This window comes from Channa argus, chromosome 10 (assembly GCF_033026475.1).
Source record: "Channa argus isolate prfri chromosome 10, Channa argus male v1.0, whole genome shotgun sequence".
Taxonomy (NCBI): domain Eukaryota; kingdom Metazoa; phylum Chordata; class Actinopteri; order Anabantiformes; family Channidae; genus Channa; species Channa argus.
Genome location: NC_090206.1, coordinates 20,695,581 through 20,709,943, shown reverse-complemented (window position 1 = coordinate 20,709,943; position 14,363 = coordinate 20,695,581). Strand labels below are relative to the sequence as shown.

Sequence of the window (14,363 nt, the reverse complement as noted above, 5' to 3'; positions counted from 1 at the left end):
AGACCTGCTTGTAAGCAAAAATATTTTTCCTCTTCTGTTCTGGTTTTAACTGATATAAATGTAATAAGCTTGGATGAATTCTGTCAATGTTTTCCCTGAGGGTTTTAGACTTTGCTGCAGATTGGTATTAGCTTCTAAAGGGGATTCCTGCTGTCCGACCTCTACCTCTGTCATCTTCTACATCTCTGATTTTGGTTGACCATGACAGTTTGTCCAGTAACGACAGACTATGCAGTTTAACAGATTTGATCTCTCTCTGTGATGCGAGTTAGAAGAATTTTATTAAGTCATTTTTAACCTTTTGAACATTTTATTTTACTTTTCACCCTGCACTTTGTTGTGATAGAATTGAGGCTATTTGGCTGGTTAGAGATGTAATATGGTGCATATAAAGAAAAAATAAAATATTATGAGTTATGAATGTAGTCATCTTTTTGGTTTTGCACTGGCTGTTGCTTATATCTGCCGTGTCTTTCAGGGATTAATATTTAATGTATGAGGAAAGGGATCGTTCAGTTAAAAGTACATTATTTAGGACATTTGGGTTTGTTTTTATTGATATTCCTGCACCACAGAAGGCTTCATCGCATAATAGTGTAAGAAATGTTTAACCAGAGACCTGGCCGAATCAAGTAAACGCCTTCCCTGTCAAGGCTTACATTGCATAAATCCCAAAAATTGTGATGATTAGCATCATGTGGTTGGTTAAACTTTTACATGCTTCCTTCATTTATTGATTTCATTTAAATTAGTGAGGAGAAAAAGACTACATTGCTAGGGGCGTGTTGTTTTTTAAATACCAGCGAGACGATACAATATGATGTTTTAAAAAAAAGAAATTCAATATAAAGTGTGAAAGCTTATCAGACACCAACATATGTTTATGATTTAATTTTATGTGTTGTCTGCAGCAAAGTTCTTCACCATGAATACGAGCCTGAACAAGATTCAATATGCTGTCTTGTTTTTTAGTTGTTCTACACATTTTTGTAGTCTGTGTTCTTCTTGAAGCTGAGCACTTCCTAGTGGTCAGCTTCAACTTTCTCTGTTTCCCGTTACAGTTTACCTAATTGTTCAGCAGGTGGATATCATGCAAATCAGCGATGATATCTGCAATATGAACACGCAGATGGACAGAAATACAGCAAGAGCCTAATCCTCACTACAGAGGCCTTTTTAGGGTCTGATTTCATGGCAGACAAGTCACTGGTTTGGAAACACTGCTTTCCCGAATCTCAAGGTGTCATTGCCCATGTCTGTCTGATAACATTCAAGTGGGTGAAGCCTGTGAGTAACATAGCACCCAAGCATAAAAGGTGTGCACTATGGTTCCTTGCTCTTTTTGCCCTCATATTACTGAGAGTAATAATGAGTATACAGTGCTCAACAGTTAAGGTTTTCATATAAACCCAGTTTTGCTGTTTGGTTTATGGTACCTGTTTGATTTCAGTAGTAAGGGGCTTGACCCAGTACAAGAATTCCAGCTCCAAAAGCAGGATTTTTTGTAGCTTTTTAAGTTCTTACGGTTGCAGTTCAGTTAGTTCAGAGGCTGAAAATGCCTTAAAAGGACTCTTTTTGAGCAAACATAAGACTCCTAAATCCATGATTTTTTTTAATTTAATTCTAAGTGAAGAAAAACCTGAAAATAAAGTTGGGTTCTTCAGCAAGCAACAAATACAAAATAGTTATGCAGTATACATTCTGTATACTGTACTTAAAAGGTCGTAGCAAGGTTTTAGGTTGTATATTAACCAAAACTGTTAAAAGCCAAAGTTAATGTTGGTACATAGTTATGTAGTCCTTAGTCAATCTGTTGTGTCACTAGGTAATTTATATATAGAATCTGTTTTTGTTTTATTTTTTCTACCAAAATACATTTTGATTAAATTGTTGAATTTTGGATTGCTGTTATAATCAGATTTAATGCATTTTATGTTAAAGACAACGATTTTTGCTCCTTGATTTTTATGTGTAACCAAAATAGGTTAAAAAATATATATTTTTAAAAAGGTATTTTTAAAAGTTTAGTCCTGGTAGTTGTTTGTGACCTTAAGATAGATCCTTCCAACAGGTAAAATTAAACCTTTTAGTCCCTTATGCTTCAACCTTAGTACAATTTTTAGTAAAAATTTAGACAGGTACAAGTTCATAGGCACATTTTCTTAACTCAGGTTTCTCCTATCCTGGCAATCCCTCCCCCAATCTCCCTTTCTCTTGTCTGGACGTAGAGGTGAAGCACACAGCCTAAGTAGGCCAGGGGGCTTGTGTAACAGGCAGCATTAGGATGAATGAATGAAAGGAAGGAAGGGAGACAAGGGAGTATAGTAAAAAGGAGCAACAGCACTATGTTTATTCTAGCAGAAAAGCATAAATTAGATAATTGATCTAAAAAGAGAAAAAATACAAAACATGTCCAAACCCAACCATGTGAATTTGTGCAAATAAAAGGTCTAAGTTATTTTCCAGCTCAATACCATTTGTATGTGTGGAGAAAAGCAACAAGGCTAAAAAACATGTGGCTACTAATAAATCCTAATTAAATTGCTTTTCACAATATTTTTTTAATTGAAACAATAAGTTAAACTAACCAGTTCTTGAATTAAATACATGTGGTAGACATAATAGAGTAAGAGTTGAATAGTTCTTCGGGCTTCATAACATTCTCAAAAGCACAGGTGTTGTTGATATTTTGCCCTGTGGCCATATTCACATAAGTTGAGATGTAAACAATCACAGTCATGAGTATACACATTGCTGAGTTTTATTTACTGTACACACATTCAAAGTAACAGTTTTCATACACTCTACTTCACATGGGCATGCACCAGCATGTAGGATACACACTGGCACCGCTTTGTAGTCTTTGTCACTTTAATTATCGGCCCTCCAACCAACGCTTCAGACAAGCTGAATCTCTGGCCTCAAACAAGAAGTTGCAATGAAAAAGGAATGAGATTAGGGTGACTGAGGAAGAATATTTAATAAAAGAACACAGGAGAAATGTTATCTTTAAATATATATATATATGTCAGATTCTAACTAGTTGAGTCTGAGATAGAGAAGGGTGGCTTAACTTTTTCAGGTATGGTCTATCACTGTTGTGCCAAAATATATATTTCACAAAACCACATTTCTTAAAGTCTGACATTAGAATAAAAAAGTTGTGATTAGATTTACTTTCAAAAAGTTTATTCCTTAACGTTCTTTTGAGTTTAATCTCTGGCAGTTATTTTTTGTCTCCTCCAGCATCTGCTTCCATTTTGAGAAAAGGTATTTGGTTTAGTAACCATTTGATTCATATATTACATTTACTCCCTGTGTAGCAGCAGGCTTTAATAAATAGCACAATCACTTTCATTCACTTTTGTGCATTAACATTTTCATTTGGTTATTGTCATTACTATTATAATAATGTGACGCGCAGTAATGCGTCATTGTGTCGTCATTTTGTGTGACTGCTGTGCAGAAAAAGCTAACTTGATGCATAGATAAATGTGCCTTGCATGACTTCAGAAGTGATAAAATCTAAATGATACCCAGTTTTACAGGAAACAAATATTTTTCCTAGCAAACATTTGATAACAGGTGCTGAGAACAGTAAAAGCAACATTTAAAGATGTCACATGGCTCGTAAACACATAAGGATCTGATTTGCAACAGTAAGTTGCAAATCAGATCCTTATAAACGTAATATGGGTTGTTAATGAAAACGTTTCTTTTTTTTTTTCTTGACTTTTCTTCCCCGCCTGTCTTTTCTCAGTGTAGCTAGAAAGGAATCCTGCTAGAGGGATTAGCGGTCTGTCAATGAGGAACTACCGGCTCATCTTCTGCCACAACCTGAAGCAGCCATAGATGGTTCGGTGGTTCACTGGCCAGGGGAGGAGAGGATAGGACACACTTTCACTGCTACACGGTGAGTACACACTGCTCTTTGAACGATTCATTTATTCTATTGCACATGCTTTTGCTGGTTTATGTTAAAGAGAATTTGTAACTACATTTGCGATGGGATTATACCCTGCACACAAATATAGACACCTCTGACATGAATGGTAAATAATTGGACATGCAGATTAATTTTTTCTGCATGGGATTTGTTTGGTTTGCTTTTCTACAGCTTGCTGTATATAGCTCTAGAATTTAGCTGCATTAGATAACCAGATATTTTTATGGCAAAAAAAATTTGTTGGTGTTTTTTTTTTTTCTTTGACCAAAACTGGCATCAAGACCACATGTTGACCATATATAAATGTATTGTATTTGTTCCAAATGTGATTTCGTTGTTTTTGTTTTTTTTACACACAAAGGGTAAATTGTTTAGCTGATAATGCTTATCCTACCAGGCTCTGCATATTGGTTCCCAAACATGCAAATATTAAACTTGAACACACTCCATATTTTTATAATTAAATAAGTGGAATAGCAGAACATTAGCACATCTCCACGCTAAACAACTGAAGGTTCTTCATAAATCAGTAATAGATCAGAAATAAAGGTTTCAAATTTCTTACTAGCTGACATTAGTTGCATCGTTATAATATATACCATCAAAAATGCAACAAGCATTAGAAGAAAAGTCTTAATCAGCTGACCACTTCAAACAAGTAAGGCTTAAACTTCCAGTCCAACCAGCCCCTACTACCATGTGTGGGTTCATGTCAAGGTCTACTTCTGAGCAGTACTGGCATGTGTTCAATGTATTTTTTGTATCATTGCTGTTATGTAATTTACGTTTCTAGCATTGATAAGCCTTTGTGTTCAGATTTTTTTATTTTTTACTTTGATAAAGTTTGAATTTATGGATATTTAAAACATCTACAAGACGTGTCTATAGGCCTATTTTATTTATTTTTTTAAATGTAATTCATTCTTGTTTTTCAAAGACCGGTATCATTTCAGTTATTCTGTAACCTTATTTATTTGGAACAAACCCATATGAACATTTCTGATAAACATTTGGTGACGTTCCTCCTCCCACGATGAGTAGACTGAACACCATCTGCCACTGTTTGCATTCTGATTACTCACTAACCGGCAGCATCAAAGTCAAGCTTTGAATAGAAGTGATTATTCCAGATTCTTGGTTTCTTTGATGCCACCCAGTTTTTATGGAATCTAGGGAGCAGTGTTGACAGAGGTAATCACAGATGCTCAAGACATGTAATCTAGTGAATAAGAATGACCTCAAAATTATTACGTTACAGGCAGTTGGATAAGAGTAAAAAACACTGAAGTTTGGCACATTAATGTATTGGAAGACATCCCCTGTGAGAACAAATTGTAACTTTGATATTGTACTATTGCATATGTGGGAAATTATGCAACGCTACTTAAATCACCTTTTTAAACCAATTACCTTTTTTTCTTTGGATGGGCAGGACTTGTCTGACAGCAGCAGCATTCTTTTACTTAACCGAAATCCGTCTGCCTCTCACGTGAATTCTTAAAGTGTGTTTTCGGCCCATATTTTGTCAAACTTTTATTATGTTCACCTACACAGTGATTTGGTAAATATAAACATGTTAGCAGGTTTGCTAAAAAGTAAAACAGCCCATTTTTACTCCCGATTTCCAATGTTAAAAACTCTTGCTTGTCACTAAGAGGCCTGGGCAGCACTATGGTGGATTGGTTAGTGCTGCTGCTTCACAGCTAGAAGGTCCACAATCCAAAGACACACGTAATAGGTTAATTGGGGGTTCTAAATGGCCGTCACGAACTTATAGCTGCTTTCCATTCTTCCTTTTCATATCCCACTCAACTAAGTGGGAGCCTTTAAATTTTTGTAAACATTAACAGTAGAAAAGATGCTAGTGTCCTTATCTTGTTGTTATGTGTTTAGGATGGTTTATTCACCATTTGGCAGTATCAGTATTGCTGACTATAATAGGGATTTTATGTCCACTCTCTTATTTTTTCTCTTTTTCCAAAGACGTTAGGTCTTGGCGGGTTTGTTGTGAGGAGGAGGAGGAGAGGCCATGAGGAAGAACGTGTCACCGTTGCCAGGCAATGAGGGTGGGAGCTCAGCCAGCACCACACGAGTTTTTGGCGTTCCCTTGGAGGAGGTGACACGCACACACACTATCAGTGGCCATGAAGTTCCTGCACTGGTGAAACACATCGTTGACTACATTGAGGAGCATGGTGAGTGATGGAAACAGACACAAGGTATAACAGAAAATAATAAATAGGTGCAAATATACATAAAATGTAGATGGTTGGGCCTGTCTTTGCAACAGGTATTTATTTAGAAGAGTTATCCAGCTTATATAAATATCGTTTTCATGAGATTGTAATGCAGACATTTAAAATGTGGGCATCAGTCAGTGTAACAGTTTGACATATAAATAGCTAATAAAAAAGTGTGGTGATGCAGTACTTTCCCTATACTCTTACACACCTACATGTTTGTGGGGCTACATTACTTTGCAGGAATTAACCTACATTTACCTAAAATTTACTAAATGTAAAAGCAGCTATAAGTTTGTCCATTGAGTGTTATAATCTTTACCTTTGCAGCTTTTTAAGTATAACTGATAAATCCTTAATAAATGCTTTATATTTATTTATGGCAAATAGTAACTGATAACTCTGCACCATTCTCAAAATGAAAGCATCAAACACATCATGAAGCATTGTCCATATTTATAGAACTGCAGTAGAAAATTAACATTCACTCAAGCTGAATGTGACACCATTTTATGAAATTATTATTTCCAATAACAAAATATTTTATTTACTTTAACTTACAGGATAATAGAATCATGGATTACGTTCCAGTGTTTGTCTGTGCATAGTGTGTCTGTGATTATTCAGCGTTAGTAGTTCATTTTGTTTAAATGTGATACAATAAACCTACAGTAGATATGGCAAAAACTTCACATTTGTACCTGCCATTGCATCTCTGTATAGATGTGTATAGATTTGCTTCACTTTTAAGTTGATTAAAGCTGGTTGTCCTCTCTGATGTCTCACTCTGCTAAGTGCGCTCCGCTGCTGTTGACCTGCCGTGACTGCTCTTGCATCACGATAAAGCAAAAAATGTTGTTAGTGGAGATCTAGCTTATGTGATAAGATAAACTATGAATGCACTGACAGACTCCCCTTTGTTTTCTTCTTCATTACATAACACTCCTATCAACTGCAGCTCTGCTGGGGAAAACATTTATGCTTAAATGTAGGAAAAGGGGAACCTACCAAAATGATGGCTCCAGGCCTTTTGCATATCCTCCTTAGTACATTTAACATTTCTCAAACATGTCTTTTTTTTTCTCTCTTTAAGAGCAGATTGAGATTTCAGATGTTTTGCACTGAAGGACACAAGTACTATCTGCACAGGTCTTTTATCCTTTCCACATCTCCACTGCTGATTGTTTTTATTTTATTTTTTTAAAGAAAGTTTGTTCCATTAGCTGTTTTAAAGGGATCTTAAAGTCCAGCTTTCATAGAGTAAAGACCAGAAGAGAAACTATTCAATCGCTAAAAAAGGCTTTAATCTCTCTCGTTTAAATTTGTATGTGATGCCTAATATGAGTATGAACCATGCTCTTTAAAATAGAATAAGTAATAATGTATGCTCAACATGACGGAGGGATATTTTAATCAAATCATTAATAACAATATTTAATCTTTGTTGTGATGTACTACATATCCCAGTAATCTCCTGTAAAGAATTTTACCTGCTAAAATCTAACCCTTTTTTGCCGGCAGTCACAACTGTATGATAATGATAATGACTCCATTGACATTTCTGGTTTTTTTTCTTTCTATTCATTAGTGGTTTCCATCCAACCTAAATTTAACAAAACAGTTTTTAATTAAAACAGGAAATTGGAAACACCATGGAAACACTATGGCTGCCTTAATGGACTTTTAATTCAACTACTTGTCATATTAGCCACCAGCAGCAGTTTTTGTACATGCAAACATAGTATAACACAAAATGAATAGTTTAAGTAAAAACAAGAAACTGTGATTTTCTAAAACAATGTTCCAAAACTGCTCAGAAATATATAAACTAGACTATATGTCTTAGTGGTACTTGACACTTAACTTTGACTGGTAGTAATCACTGCTGTATGTGTCTTCAGGGCATCTGGACCTGGACGGGCTCTTTTTGGTTAATGGAAATGCAGAGAGGGTGGATTGGCTGCGTCAGCGCTATGACAGCGGTGAGGAGGTGGAGCTAGAGAAGGAAGCAGACCTTGCAGCAGCGGTCAGCTTGCTCCGACTCTTCCTGCAGGAGCTTCCTGAGCCTGTTATCCCAATGGCGATACAGGAACACATACTACAGCTACACCAAGGTTTGATAGGGACTTAATTTTCACCTCAATGCCTTCACACCACTTTCACCACTCTCTTTTAATCATTGTTATTTTTGATTGCTGTATAATCAATCTTGAGTCAGCCTTAATTTTTGTTTCTTTTAGAAATTTTTATTTCTCACTCTTCCTCCCAAAAAGCCAGCCCGTAGCTTATTGGTTTTGCAAAAGTACTGGTTACTGGCCAAGGTTACCTAATATCATGGCAAGCATAAGTACGAAACACACTGGATTTTTTTTCCTAGTTGATTTTACGTTTTGTTAACTTGTTATGACTGTGGCCATGTGGGCAGACATTGCTTATCTAAGCTTTCAATACACAGTACAGTGGTCAGATAAGTACGGTAAATGAAGCGGAAACTAGCTAGAAAAAGGTATTTCGTAACAAATACCTGAATAACCTGTGTATTCATCTACTATACTGAGGTTCAGCCATTTTCTTACTTTTATACAGTACTATCAGTCTACTTCTGCTGTCTTGGTTGATGTAATTCTGTTATTTTTTTTATTTTTATACTGAGATAGTGTTTTTGCAAAAGTGGGGAAACATGTATAGGTGATAAAGTGAATTGTGCTGGAAGTGCTGTAATTTTGGAATATGGCACTACTGCTCTGATGTACATGTCCAGAATGTACATGCATCACTTTCCCAAATGTCCTACTTGCACATTTCTATTTATGTTTCTTGTCTTTGTTCTGACTTATTTTTCTTCCAGTTTCAAGCTAATGTTCTAGATAATCATTATTATGGTTCTTCCAATCCTTGCCAAGCAGATTAAAGCAGAGTATGCTTTTTTAATTTATTTTATGACTCCATGTCATTGCATTCATTTCTCACTGTATTCTATGGCACTTCTCATAAAGAATTACAACTGCAACTTTTAGAATAACTTTCTTTCACTTTTCGCAGATGCTTAAATATCATTTCATTCCGAGGATTTCATAATGCATCATTCACTTCACAGTATCTCCAAATACAGTTAGGAAATGAACTATGCAGCAACATTGAGTAAAGCATGCATATATTATAGTTACTGTAATGGTGAGTGTAATGATGATAAACTAATGAGATGTTGACTGCAGTAAAGGCTTTAAAAGTGTTAAGTCACATGAAAAGTCACATGAAATCATAACCAGATGTATTTTTATATCCTTAGATTACAGCAATGAAGAGGAACTGGTTAGAAATTTGAAGTACCTGTTGCAGCAGCTTCCCCAGTTGAACTATGGCCTGCTACGTTTCCTGTGCCGCTTCCTGGCCAGCGTGGCATCATTTCAGCAGGAGAGCTGGAACGTTGGAGCGCTGGCCGCCGTCTTTGGACCAGACATATTCCAGTGAGATTTCCATATAGGGCCCCCTAATAATTATGATTACCACAGTTGTTATACCTTGGCAAAATAATTTAGACTGTTGATTATTGTGAGTTAAACACACACTAAGATCAAGACAAGTTTGTATGGTTTGCATTTCTATTTTTACTTTTAATGGCCACAGACTCAAGGAAGAGTTGCTTTTATGTTGCTTGTACAGTTTTCCCTAGATCCCAGTTAGTAAGGTTTTTATTTATTTGTGCATACACAGAAGTAGCAGAAGCACTTCACATATGTTTTGTCAGCTACTGGAATTATTTAACATCTCCTGTGTAACACTGCACAGCAAAGACAACATGCTCTTGTCTTCCATTTGTAGTTTGTCAACAGAAGGAGAGGACCTTCGTGACCAAGACTCTGTGAGCAGAGTCCTGGCTGAGCTGTTGGACAATCAGGAGGGTCTGTTCGACTCAGAGGATGAGGACATCTCCACTACTAATGACTACAGCTCCATCAATGAACAGGTACTGTACATTCCCTTTAATTGTAATTCTGGCATCTTCTCTATTTATCTGTCTTTAATACAGTGTGGTTATTTTTCCACTCATATTAGCAGCCTATAAAACTACTAAATGTATGATAAATGCTGTGATATTGTTGGAAGGCCATAAAAAGGGTTCCAAAAGCAAAAAACTTTCAATATCTCATCTTCATCCTTGTTATCTTCATCCTTCATCAATCCTTTTTTTGTTATAGAAGGATTAAACTTTTGGTCTGTCATCAGTCAGTCACACTTGCTTTGAGGTAAATGAGAGTTTTGACTTCTGATATTCTTTTTTGCAAGTTCTTTATTACCTTGTCAGGCCTGAGGCATGATGTCAGCAATTGTCTCTGAATTTTAAACAAGCTATGCATGCAAGAAATAGAGAATATTGCAGAAGTACAAGCTTTTAAAAGAAAGAATGAAAAGTACACAGTAATACCGAACAGCAAATATTTAATGCTTTAAAGACAAACCCACAGAAAAACACCCACACAGATCATCTACACAGTGCAATGAGTAATCTAAGATGTATGTTCAAGCGTCATTGTTGAGATCAGATTCCTACTCTATATATAAACCTGGACATTTTTCCTTTGCGGTTTTGGGTTTGTCCTGCTATACATTTCAGTCGATGTCTTACACCTACTTTGAACACACAGAACGTGGCTGGCAGACTAAACACACTCAAAGGCATGTCTCCTGTTGCCCAGCAACACCAACTCCCTATTGGACCAAAGTACAAAAACAAAAACAATACAAAGAATGCGATCGTTAACATTTGACGTCACATTGGCATGTATTATTATATGATATCATACAAACGAACACAACAATTAGTAAAACAACCCATTACCGGTATGTCACAATGTCTTTCTACTGTAATTCCTGTTGCCTTTAAGAGTTCAATGTCCCACATCACATCACACTGTAATGACAATGTTAAAATGTTGAAGTGAAAGGCCAGCCTTTGTGAAAGTCTGGACTGAAGGAGGTGAAAGTACAGTTTTATTACAGCATATACCGCAGGTCACATCAAAAACCTCAGCTTGCTTTATTTCTTAGAGAGTTTTTCCTTTGCTTTTCTTCTACATTTCATTCTCACTTTACTTGTCTTGTAGTCTTGGAGTCTCCTGTAATATTCCTCCTTAATAGAAGAAAGTTCTAAAGCTCTTACAACACCTGTGTGTTTTGTAAAAGAAAGCTAATTTATTATTAGATTAAAATTGAAACTCATCATAATAACCTAAAATAGGAAATTTCTTCTCTGAAACTTAATGGATTCTATATATTTTTTATTTTTTTTGCAAATGTTTTTGGTTTTTAACCTTTAAAAACAGCTGTAGCTCAGTTGGCAAAGGCAGTCGTCCACGGACCACAGGGTCAGTGGTTCGATCCCCAGTCCAGGCTATATGTCAGTGTGTCTCTGGTCAAGACACTGAACCTAACAGCCCATTCCCATCCCAAGTCCTGGTCCAAGCACGGTAGAAATTGGGAGGGTTGCTTCAAGAAGGGCTGTAGCTCAGGCTTAAAAACTATGGACAGTGATCCACTGTGGTGACCCTGAACTCATGGGATAAAGCAAAAGGACAAAAGAAAAAAAGTGTATTTTTTTGTTTTTTCCTAAAGTCATATGAATAAGAAAGCGCAAAAAGAAGTAGTTACGTAGTCAATGAGAAATAATTGTTAAGACTAAACATAAATGCGGCTATCCCTGTGTTTTATGTAACAGAAGCCAAAACAGTGGGTGGTTTAAAGAGAGAGAGCAAACAGGAAGATGGGGAAAGAAATGGAGAAAGGTCAGAGAGAAGTGGAAAAAAGATGATGGAATGGTAAAATGGTGAGGAGGGAGGCATAACAAAAGAAGCTAGTGATGATGTAACTATGCAGCCCACACCTCCAGTCCCTCCACTCCACTGGGGATGGCTGTCAGTGAAAACAAATCCTTAAAAGGGGGATTTTCTCCCACTCACACACCTGTATTCACACAGGAGACACATAGACTTAATTCATAGGTTTTGAATTTAGCCTGGTGACAGATACAAAAACAGGTGAAAATACTGTCATGAACTTAGTTAAACTAATTTAGACAAACTAAACAAATGCAAAATTTCTAATTAAATAACTACATATTTTTTAAACATGAAAGGGTATCTTTACAGAGAAGCATCTAATCAATGGAGAGGATGACATGGCTGGATGTGTCTTGGAATGTGTGGATGTGTCTTGGCATGTGTGAATGTGTCTTGGCATGTGTGGGCCTAACCTTGAAACTCGATGAAGCTGGCATGGATCAATGAACAATGAACACTAAACTAGGTTTGGGTTTTTGTTTTGCAAACATGAGGAGAATTATGGTTCATGTAGCTGTTCTGAGACTTGCTGTTGTTGCTGCAACGACATCAGTGGGTGTGTTAGTTTTTATGCAGTGTCTGAGCAAGTCTTAAACAGCTGTTTTCTGACAGCTGTTGTTGAGACAGACAAGAATGCAAAATCATTTTGCGTTCAGTAAAGCAATAGTCCATAATGTTTTTGGCATAGCTCAACACAAAGGCTGCACTGTTGGAAAGCCAGTTTCAATTCCTCAGCACGTGTTTTTTTAGGAAGCACACTGGGCAGGAAACACAGTGTAGTCAACCATATTGCATCGTGAACAACTAAGAATCAACACGTTTTGTTGAGACTCATGCTTTTAGAAATAAACGAATAGTGCAGTAGGGGAGAAAACTGTCCCAACCTAATAAAAGCACATCTCTGTGTTTTGGGGCTACCGATGACATGGCTGTGCAGAAAACAAAGCATAATATTATTTCCTGTCAGAAAAGGAGAACTGAGAACATCTTATTTTATTTTATTACTTTAATCAAATTATGAAATCGCTTGCTCTCACACACCAGGTGTCAAGCACAATGCCCTTTCTGCAAATGTTCAGTCAAATCTGTGTAAAGCCATTAGCAACATGACATAATGGTTACGTATGTCTTAATGACAAAGCCATAATTTTAACAGCTCCATGAAGCGAGCTACACTATGTGAAGTATATCATGTCCAAAATGGGCTTTAGCAGCGACTTACCTAACCTTCTGCCAACGTTGGACTGTCTGTGGTCTTTCTACTTAATAAATTGGCCTGTTAATAAAAGTCTTATTTTACATGTCTGTTAGTTTAACCTTAGCAGATAAATTATTCACGCCATGTCCTAATTTTTACAATGAGCCAACTTAGTCTGGTGCTTCTGGAGTGGAGCCATGTTACAGATGCTACAGTAGATGCATCCTGCAACTGTTCCCTAGAATATGGTTATTAAAATGTAATGTTTTAAATACAAGGGGACATTGCAGAATGTGGCAGAAATAAAAACGTAGGTTCCTGTGTTAGGATCCTGTGTCACATTAATAAGCTGTTACGTAATAAACTATTTGAGTTAGAACATGGAGTTAAAGTAGTTTGAGAGGCCTAATTGGACCACGGAGGAGATCTCAGCTCTCAATGACACTATTACTGTAAGCGATCAAAGAATGAACATACACATTTGCACACTTTTTTTTGGTTCAGGTACTTAGAAATGCAGAGCTGCACTGTATTTGTATTCTATAAGTGGTTGTACAGAGTATAAATGTCTGTGTATGAGTTCCCGACATACTTGGAGGTTAGGATAATCGCTAGATCACGCACCCACTCACTGCAGGAACGTTAGGCCAGAGTGCTTATCTCTAGTGGTGCTTCTGTAAGTAAACAGTGCAGTCACACAGACAAGGATTAGGAAGAACACACTGAGTGCATTTGCATTGAGTTAAGTAACCAATTTACAGTTAGTTTTCTAAGGGAAAGCTTTTTCTTAAGGCTCATCTAAATGGGAAAGCTGGTTTCAAAAATTGGGTATAGCATTATGAACCTGGCTTCTCCAGGTAGATTTCTGTCGCAGAACGCTAATTTGAATGTGTTTCTAATCAGGTTTCTAATCAGCTTTCTCATACTGCGCATGTGTGCAGCTGAGTAAAAGAATGAATGAAAGTAGAGTTCATGAACGGGGCAGTGCTGCCTCGTTTTTAAAATGAAGTCTGCTTAACTAACACAAAGTGTCTGTAGAAGTCTAAGTAAGTCACTTTATCCCGTAGATTTTTTTAAATTCAACACATTTTCTGTTGTGGATCAGCTGAAAGTGTCTCCCCCTGCACTCTCTGTGACACAAA

General features: G+C 36.6%; 1 protein-coding gene across 7 annotated transcripts in view; it reads left to right on the top strand.

Moving 5' to 3' along the window:
• Positions 1-14,363, top strand: part of fam13b (family with sequence similarity 13 member B) — a 59,865-nt gene that overhangs the window by 10,856 nt on the left and 34,646 nt on the right. For 6 of the 7 annotated variants that reach the window (XM_067517619.1, XM_067517623.1, XM_067517621.1 and 3 more), the window contains exons 2-6: positions 3,761-3,913; positions 5,930-6,141; positions 8,088-8,300; positions 9,476-9,653; positions 10,009-10,153. In XM_067517619.1, coding sequence (XP_067373720.1) covers positions 5,976-6,141; positions 8,088-8,300; positions 9,476-9,653; positions 10,009-10,153 — 702 coding nt within the window. In that variant the 5' untranslated portion in view covers positions 3,761-3,913; positions 5,930-5,975. The remainder of the gene's footprint in view (positions 1-3,760; positions 3,914-5,929; positions 6,142-8,087; positions 8,301-9,475; positions 9,654-10,008; positions 10,154-14,363) is intronic. The other variant, XM_067517617.1, reaches the window with a different exon arrangement.